This window comes from Pseudorasbora parva, chromosome 16 (assembly GCF_024679245.1).
Source record: "Pseudorasbora parva isolate DD20220531a chromosome 16, ASM2467924v1, whole genome shotgun sequence".
Lineage (NCBI taxonomy): Eukaryota > Metazoa > Chordata > Actinopteri > Cypriniformes > Gobionidae > Pseudorasbora > Pseudorasbora parva.
In genome coordinates this window covers 44,766,052-44,776,051 of record NC_090187.1, presented here as the reverse complement: position 1 = coordinate 44,776,051, position 10,000 = coordinate 44,766,052, and the positions used below count along the sequence as shown (strand labels likewise).

Here is a 10,000-nt window from a genome sequence, read left to right as displayed (position 1 = left end):
ACGGCACTAAAATTTACACAGTGCACCTTTAAAATAACAAAATCAAGATCCTTCTTATTTTAATTCACCTTTTTAACCAACCAAGTCAGCGGATCTATAGGAATTAAGTTTGTGAAATCTAAATACATGGAAATGCATGAATTATATCTGTTTATTAAAATATATGGTTGACTAACTACAAGAGAAGAAGGCGTCCCATATGAGACTCAAAGTCACCGTTCATCACTTAGCACAGCGCTCGTGGCTTGACTCATCGAGACTGTTTTCCAAGATGGCTGGCGTCCGTAAACGAGACTATTTTCCATTTTTTCACCGGATTAGTCCTTTAAACTGTTGTCTCTGAACTCACCTGTGCAGTTCCTCTCGTCGAAGTCCAGAGCGAAGCCACTGTCGCATTTACAGCGAAAGCTGCCGATGGTGTTCCTGCAGCGGCCATTGCTGCACAGGCTGTGGATCATCTTACACTCGTTTATATCTGAGAACAAGCAGAGAATAAAGGGTTAACTCGCCCACAAATGTCAATCCTGTCAATGTCAATCTATCTATCTATCTGGATAGGATTGGGAAAGCTCTGGCTTCATGTGGACGGGCTCAGGCTCACGCACCTTTGAGGAATGGCTTCCCGTTGATGAAGTCTCCGCGGTGGGAGAATCCGGGTCGAGGGCAGAGCTGAGCGTAATCCGGCGTTCCCTTTTCGGGACACTCGTCACACTCCGGACCCCAAGCCACGCCCACAGAGCAACAGCAGGAGTCCACGCGGTGCCGTCCGGGAATCGCAGCTCCACATCGCTCATCAATGTGTGTGAGGTAACACTGTTCAGTGCGCAGGTCTGCAAACACACACGCACACACACACGCACGCGCGCACGCACAAGAAATAAAATACCATGTGTAAGAATTAACTCTTTCCCCGCCAAACACGTAATGTTCCGTTATTTATGAGAAAACGCTTCCACACTGTAAAAAATAAAAACGGAAAATGTACTGGTAATTTTCTGCTAGTACATTATCCAGTAATTTTATGGAAATTTTCGTTAACCCTTAAAACACAAACAAATGCAATGTGTAATTCAAAATACAGGTAAAACACCTGTAAAAAAAACGATACGGACAATTCCTTCATATTTATACAGTACATTGTGCCTGATTTTTACAGTACAGGTCAAAAATGCTAGGGGGCGCTATTACACATCTTCTGGATGAGCTCTGAATCTTCTGATCAAAACACACACGAGTAAGACCCAGAAACAAGCGATCGTATGTAATCATATGCATATGTAAAATAACGTGATCATCATCATTAAACATCATATAATAATATTTTAAAAAAACGCTGGTGGGGAAAGAGTTAAAAATTAAAAACAAGGATAATTAAAACAGTTGTAAAGAAAATTTAAAAAATAATTATCTTTGCGTACCAACGCAGGTTCTCCCAGAGGCGTCCACAGTCATGCCAGTGGGGCATTGGCACACAAACGACCCGTCCGTGTTCACACACTTTCCATTGATGCACACGCCAGGAAACACCTCACACTCGTTCACATCTAAACACACACACACACACACACACACACAGCAGGTGAAACGAGGCATCATTGATGAACTCACGGACACAGTGAAGCCTGAGGTGAGCTCTCACCCTCACAGATGGTTCCCTTCACCCGCGCGTAACCTTTAGAGCAGAACGCATCTGAAACACAAACACACACACACACACACACACACACACACACACACACACACACACACACACACACACACACACACACACACACACACACACACACACACACACACACACACACACACACATTTACTGCATAGTCACATGATCCTTCAGAAATCAAAAAATCAAAAAAAGACTCATTGTTAATAACTGACCATATAATAATGATAACGATAAAGATTAATAACAATAACTATAATGACCATCATTAACGATAACTTTAACGATAACTATAATGACAATCATTAACGATAACTTTAACGATAACTATAATGACAATCAATAACGATAACTTTAACGATAACTATAATGACAATCAATAACGATAACTTTAACGATAACTATAATGACAATCAATAACGATAACTTTAATGATAACTATAATGACCATCATTAACGATAACTTTAACGATAACTATAATGACCATCATTGACGATAACTTTAACGATAACTATAATGACCATCATTAACGATAACTATAATGATAATCATTAATGACCATCATTAACGATAACTATAATGATAATCATTAATGACCATCATTAACGATAACTATAATGATAATCATTAATGATAACTATAATGACCATCATTAACGATAACTATAATGATAATCATTAATGACCATCATTAACGATAACTATAATGATAATCATTAATGACCATCATTAACGATAACTATAATGATAATCATTAATGATAACTACAATCATTAACAATAACTATAACGATAACTATGATAATCATTAACAATAACTATAATGACAATCAGTAACAATAACTATAACGATAACTATAATGACAATCATTAACGATAACTAACTATAATGATAATCATTAACAATAACTATAATGATAATCATTAACGATAACTATAACTATAATGACCATCATTAACGATGACCATCAATAACGATAACTATAACGATAACTATAATGACCATCATTAACGATGACCATCATTAACGATAACTATAACGATAACTATAATGATAATCATTAACGATAACTATAACTATAATGACCATCATTAACGATGACCATCATTAACGATAACTATAACGATAACTATAATGATAATCATTAACGATAACTATAACTATAATGACCATCATTAACGATGACCATCAATAACAATAACTATAAAGATAACTATAATGACAATCCGTAACAATAACTATAACTATAAAAATAATCATTAACGATAGCTATAATGATAATCATTAACGATAACAATAACGACAATCATTAACAATAACTATAACAATAACTATATTGATAATCATTAACGACAACTATAACGACAATCATTAAACGAAAACTATAATGATAACTATAACGATAATAATTAATGATAACTATAAAGATACCTATAATGATAATCATTAACATTAACAATAATGACAATCATTAACGATAACTATGACGATAACTATAACGATAATCATTAACGATAACTATGACGATAACTATAACGATAATCATTAACGATAACTATACCGATAACTATAACGTAGTTATTTAGTGGTCTGGTCACCTGGTTCACATTTGGCACACGGTGAGCCCCAGGCCGACCCTAGCGTGGCACAGCAGTGAGACTTTAGAGTTGCTCCGTTGATGTTGATCTCGCACTGTCCATTCACCACCTTCAGCCAACATGTGCCCTTCATGGTCTCTGAAACACACACACACACACACACACACACACACACACACACACACACACACACACACACACGTTTGTTTCACTATATTAGTGAGGACATAACTTCCATTGGTTTTATATCAGGTTAATGATACTTTCTATCCCCTAACCCAACCCTATCCCTAAACCTAACCATCACACACACACACACACACACACTACCCCTATCCCTAAACCTCCCTATCCCAGAAACATCGGCAGAACAACAGATTTAAATAAAAACATGTTTTGGCCGATTTATAAGCCTTTTTAACTAGTGAGGACCAGTCCAATGTCAAACTAGTGAGTTGTTTTCATATTTTACTATATAAGTGAGGACATTTGTGCCCTCACAAGTATTGCCAAAAAAGGAACACACACACACACACACACACGAGTCTCCAACACACAACGTCTGATCGGACAGGAAGTGCATGAGGACACACACTCACCCACACACAGCGTTCCTGAGCTGTCCAGAGAGCTTCCGGTCGAGCAAAGGCACACAAAGGACCCGGGGCTGTTCTTACACTCGCCGTTCACACACGGGTTGGTCAAACACTCGTCGACGTCTGAACACACACACACACGCACACAGAACATCAGGAATCGTGATTACAGATTTCAGCATCTCAGAATGATTCATATGAGAAATAAACTTAACACCAATGTTATTCATTTTTAATGTTCATCTTAATTTAAGTTTAAAAAAATTGTAATTTCGTTATGTGCTCGTCATTTAATTATTTTTTTATATTGCTATTTAGGTTTAATTTATGTTTATTTTATTTGATAAATTTAGTACTTCAACTTAAACTTATTTTAGTTTCATAAAATATTTATATTATATTCTTTTTCAGCATTTGTTTTTACTGTATGAAGTATGTATGATGAATCAAACTGACCACTGTGTGTGTGTGTGTGTGTGTGTGTGTGTGTGTGTGTGTGTAGCGCGTTTGTGACGTCACCCACCTTCACACACCTCTGTCTCGGGATGGAAGGTGTATCCCTTCGGGCAGTGACACGTGAAGCTACCCGGCGTGTTTCTGCACAGGCCGTTCTCACACAGGTGTCTGTTCATAATGCACTCGTCCACGTCTGAAACACACACACACACACACACACACACAGCGGTGACACAAAAGGCTGCAGAGGTGGATGAAGTACACAACGTCATTACTTGAGTAAAAGTACTGCTGGTCAAATATTACTCCATTACAAGTGGAAGTTGTAGAAACAGATTTTTACTGAAGTGGAAGCACAGAAGTATTTGTTTTCAAAAGTACTTAAGTATCAAAAGTAAATTTCCTTTTTTATGTCATTGTATTATTTTATTATTGTTGTATAAATGCACATTATGATGGTTTAAGCCAGTCAGTGACGCTCCATCTGACACACTAGCATACGACTAACTTAAACTCATTTAAATACTTGTAGAAAAGTTACAAAGCTCTTTATAAAGCGCTGTCACTTTAAGGCCGAATGCACGGATCCAATATACTGATACACATCTGATATTCTCACACTGTTCACCTTCACTGAAGACAGAATCAACTTTGTTTATGTGAATCCTCCACTAAATGAGCATTTGGACATCCGTCTTCTTCCATTTTGCTCTAAACTATAAATCAGTGTTTAATAAATGCTGTGAAATCATTGAACTTCACGAGACTCTACAAGAGTGATTCCTGAAAGGCTTTCTGCAAAAACCCAAACACCTTTTAAAGAAGAAAAAAATCATCTCTGACTTTCAAAGCTGCGACAGAAACGACTTTCCACTTCGAGGACCTTGATAGAAATGTAGTGGAGTAAAGAGGACGATATTTGTCTTTCAGATGGAGTGAAGTTAAAGTCAGAAGATTACAGAAAGAATAATACTCCAGTAAAGCACAGAGACTCAAACAGTGAACTTAAGTACAGGACTCGAGTAAATGAGCTGAGGGACGGTCCGGCTCTGGAAGTGTCTGTATGTGTGTGTGTGTGTGTGTGTGTGTGTGTGTGTGTGTGTGTGTGTGTGTGTGTGTGTGTGTGTGTGTGTGTGTGTGTGTGTGTGTGTGTGTGTGTGTGTGTGTGTGTCCGACGCTAAGGTCTGCAGAGATACTGACCCACACATGTCTTCCCACTGATGTCCACCTCTGGAAGTGTGTGTGTGTGTGTCTGTGTGTGTGTGTGTGTGTGTGTATGTGTGTGTGTGTGTGTGTGTGTCCGACGCTAAGGTCTGCAGAGATACTGACCCACACATGTCTTCCCGCTGATGTCCACCTCTGGAAGTGTGTGTGTGTGTGTGTCTGTGTGTGTATGTGTGTGTGTGTGTGTGTGTGTGTGTGTGTGTGTGTGTGTGTGTGTGTGTGTGTGTCCGACGCTAAGGTCTGCAGAGATACTGACCCACACATGTCTTCCCGCTGATGTCCACCTCGAAGCCCAGATTGCAGTTACACTTGTATGTTCGGAGCATGTTCTCACACACGCCATTCTGGCAGATGTCAGGATCCAGCGCACACTCGTTTATATCTGACTCAGAGAGAGAGAGACACATTCATGTTTATTTGTATAGTGTTTATCACAATACACATTTATTACAATACACATCGTTTCAAAGCAACTTTACAGAAAATGCATGAATTGTACCTGTGTTAACATGTCTGTGTCAAAATAATGTCCATAGATCAGAATAGTACAGTTCTAAGATAATACAAATCATGCAGTTTGCTGACATCATGTATTAATATTAGGCAGAATCTAAAGAGCTCATTAAGGTAGTTATTGATTTATCCAAGTAAACATACATATGCAAAAAATACAAGAACATAACTAGCTCATATTTCACCCCAAATGCATTAATTATATTTATTTTATGCATACACTTCATAAATGTTATAGATATGAATCATTATAGTTATGTACATTAAAGCCAAACATGTGCGCTATATATATATACACACACATATATTTTTATTATATTAAAAATAATATATACAGAATTGTATTTTTTATTTATTTATATAATTATAATAATTATTTATTAACTGTTTAATCATTCATATTAGTTATCTAAATTATTTGGATTTTTTGGATTTTCTTTAGATTTTTGGGGTTAAATATGGGCTATTTATAATTATATTATTTATATATATATATATATATATATATATATATATATATATATATATATATATATATATATATATATATATATATATATATATATAACAATTATTAATACACTATATATGTGAATTAATAATTGTTCTAATGATATATATATATATTTATGTAAATAACCCGGACGTGTCTTCACAGCTCACATGTACTGTGTGTGTGTGTGTGTGTGTGTGTGTGTGTGTGTGTGTGTGTGTGTGTAGCTGTACCTTTGCCGTTAGTCGTAGATCCTATGCCGTGACTGCACAGGGCCGAAAACTCAGCTGGAACATAAACACACAATTTAACTCTAAACTTGTCTGCAGTCTATATGTGTGTGTGTGTGTGTTTGTGTGTGTGTAAGGCCCGAGTCGGGTTTCAATCTCAGACACGTGTTGAACTCTACAGGCGCTGATGTCATTGTTTCCTCGGCGATCTGAGGTGAGGAGTGATGATGATGAGGACTGGATCGAGTGCAGCAGCGTCACACTAGATCTGTGTGTGTGTGTGTGTGTGTGTGTGTGTGTGTGTATATGTATGTGTGTTTGTATATGTATATGTATGTGTGTGTGTGTGTGTGTGTGTGTGTGTGTGTGTGTGTGTGTGTGTGTGTGTGTACCTGAGTTGAGCGGCGGGCACGGCTGGCATGGCTCTCCAAAGGCATACTCCACGTTGGCGCAACAACATTCAGACTTGGTGACGGCGCCGAAGAACGGTCGCACACACTGGCCGCGTTTATATCCTCCATAACACGTGCTGCGCATGTGTGTGTCTGCAGGAGAACAAAACCTTCCTTACCATCACAGTCGACAAGAGCGCCGTTGAGGGACGTGACACAACAACGACAACAACATGCCGTGATAAACAGCGATTGTCTAAATGACTGCAGAAGTTCAGCCAATATTGTTTTATGGCAGGTTTTCCTGCTTGATTGTTCATTGTTTTCCATCTAAACTCTGATAAAATGTGTTATAATAGTGATTTTATAATGTCTAAATATGAGTGTGAAAGCAAAACCTGTGAACAGAACTATATTAGTGAGAGACAGAACTCAGATTATAACCAGCAGATGGCAGCAGAGGACCACTCAGTGCTCGCTCTCATTTTAAAAGTGTTTGTTTCCAACAGTAATCGATAGGCAGGGCCGGCGCGTGCCTATAGGCAGGGCTAGGGTGTGTGTTCGCCCTAGTTCACGCCTAGGGCGGCAGCTCAGCCAAGGCGGCAAGAGAGAGAGAAGGCGAGAGAGCGAAAGTGAGAGAGAGAATTTTTTAATAAATGTATTTGTTAGTTTTACATTAGGTAGGTTACAATTATCACACTTATATCAACAACATTTTTCCCACTCCATTAGTATAAATTTAAATTAACTTTAAATTTAGAATAAAAATTCCCGCCAAAGCGATGGTATAATTTTCTTTTTTTTTTTCTTTTTTAAATTCTCTAAATGTAGATGCTGTTGTGCGTTTCTAAATCATTTCTGTATTTCCTCAATATTATATAACATTTTAGAGGACTAACAGGCTGGAGTAGGCGCCCTCATAAGATTCCATTTGGGATAATAATGGAATATCGCGAGTGGGCGCGCCGCCTGGTGGGGGCGCCGGCACCCCGTGAGCGCGCTGAGCGAGCAGGAGTACAGTTGTCATAGTACTATACGCAAAGTTGTTGAAAGATGGATAAAGCAAAAAAGCTGTCGGGGGCTAAAAATAGAAAAAGAAAGAGGGAAAAGGAGATGGCATGTCAAGTAGGGCTGGGACAACGCGTCTATGTCATCGATGACGTCGACGCAAAAAAAACGTCGACGCAAAATATGCGCGTCGATTCGTCAGACTCAAAATAAAGATGATGGCGCTGGAGAGTAGTAGCAACCATAGATATACATAATAAAGTATATTATGTAATTAAGTACATTATTTATTATGTATATCTATGGTAGCAACACGAGTGGCTCCTCAGACTTTCAGAAGTGCAAGGCTTGCGGGTTGGCGCGCGGCGCACGGATCAAGCGCTCTTAACACAGGCGCGCATGCACGCGTTTTGTTGTCACGGCTACATAAACACATTTCTGCACACAGGAAGACAGATGTTTTGGTAAAATTTTTATGTATTTTAATCACAATAACAAACGTTTGTATCAAGTGAAAGCATCGGGCACATTGGATACCTACATAATAAGCTGTTTTAAATTTAAAATGTTCACTGTCTAATCGCGCTGATGTGACCGAGGGTATCCATCCTCTAAGTGAACACAGTTTCATCCCAGGACTATTCCGGTTTTAAACGGAATATTGACGCCCGTAAGGCACTCTACATGTAACTGTTTTCACTGTCATGCCGCAGATGCGCGTGGCGTTTCTGATACGTGTCATCCACGGGGCTGTGTGGCGTTTTCTCTGCCTCTGCTCACTAGAAGCGTGTCTGACGCGGCGCTGCTGCTGCTATTGATGCAGAGGGAAGACCTATCCCTAATGTTAAACATAAATAGCCTACTGATACAGCAAAGACAACGTCGGCAGTAGCCTACTGACCATATATCTATGATATTGACGGCAAAGGCACTGTGCAAACTCCAACCTGTTAACATGTGAGCCGAAACAAAAACGGACACGCCACGCAGCCGAAACGCTCACGGCACGCAGTGTCCCCGGATTTGATTAACCAACTTGTTGATATTTAATCGATGGGCATAGCCTGTAGGCTGAGTTGCATACATAGAAAAATCGTATATTGTGCTTTTGTTGTTGGTTTATACTTAGCTATTTATTTGTTCGTGTGTGTGTGTGTGTGTGTGTGTGTGTGTGTACTTTGTTATGATTTTATTGAGTGCATTGTTCTTGTATAGTCTTTTACTTTGGAATTTTAAGAGCAATAAACATATATTGCAATGTTAAGGAATTAGTTTTTTTCATTCAGATAATTAAATCGACATGTATAAATTGCTATTAGGCAATTAATGGGGAGATAATCGATAATCGAATCGAGTCGTAACCGAATCGGACAGGAAAAATTAATCGTTAGATTAATCGATGCATCGAAAAAATAATCGCTAGATTAATCGTTTAAAAAATAATCGTTTATCCCAGCCCTAATGTCAAGGGATGCGACAGCAGCTTAACAAGTGGATGGTGAAAGGCAACAGGTAGGATTTAAAGTGTGGCGTCTGTGCTTGGAGGCGTGCACATATTCATGTTAACAGACCAGCTAGCGTTTGCTAACACTAGGAATGTAGCAGCCAAATGGGGTTTTAAATTAAATTAAGGCTAGTTTATATGCAAAACGAGGTTGCTGAGCTGAAAACTGGAAAATATAAGGTAGCAGGCCATGTACAATAAATTACATCCATTCGGAAAACAAAATTGTTGCTGCATACCCCTCTGGCACTGGGTAGTTGCGCTCCTGTATCTAAACGTGAAGATGAAGAGTGAAGAAAGCACACAGGTGTTGGTTGAGC

General features: G+C 38.6%; 1 protein-coding gene across 1 annotated transcript in view; it reads right to left on the bottom strand.

Moving 5' to 3' along the window:
* The window catches only part of fbn1 (fibrillin 1), a 118,302-nt gene that overhangs the window by 70,714 nt on the left and 37,588 nt on the right, over positions 1–10,000 (bottom strand). Inside the window, exons 17-26 of the mRNA XM_067419159.1 lie at positions 7,169–7,321; positions 6,780–6,833; positions 5,797–5,922; positions 4,384–4,509; positions 3,864–3,983; positions 3,265–3,402; positions 1,640–1,690; positions 1,419–1,544; positions 606–830; positions 350–475 (exon numbers count right to left, since the gene is read on the bottom strand). Coding sequence (XP_067275260.1) covers positions 350–475; positions 606–830; positions 1,419–1,544; positions 1,640–1,690; positions 3,265–3,402; positions 3,864–3,983; positions 4,384–4,509; positions 5,797–5,922; positions 6,780–6,833; positions 7,169–7,321 — 1,245 coding nt within the window. The remainder of the gene's footprint in view (positions 1–349; positions 476–605; positions 831–1,418; positions 1,545–1,639; positions 1,691–3,264; positions 3,403–3,863; positions 3,984–4,383; positions 4,510–5,796; positions 5,923–6,779; positions 6,834–7,168; positions 7,322–10,000) is intronic.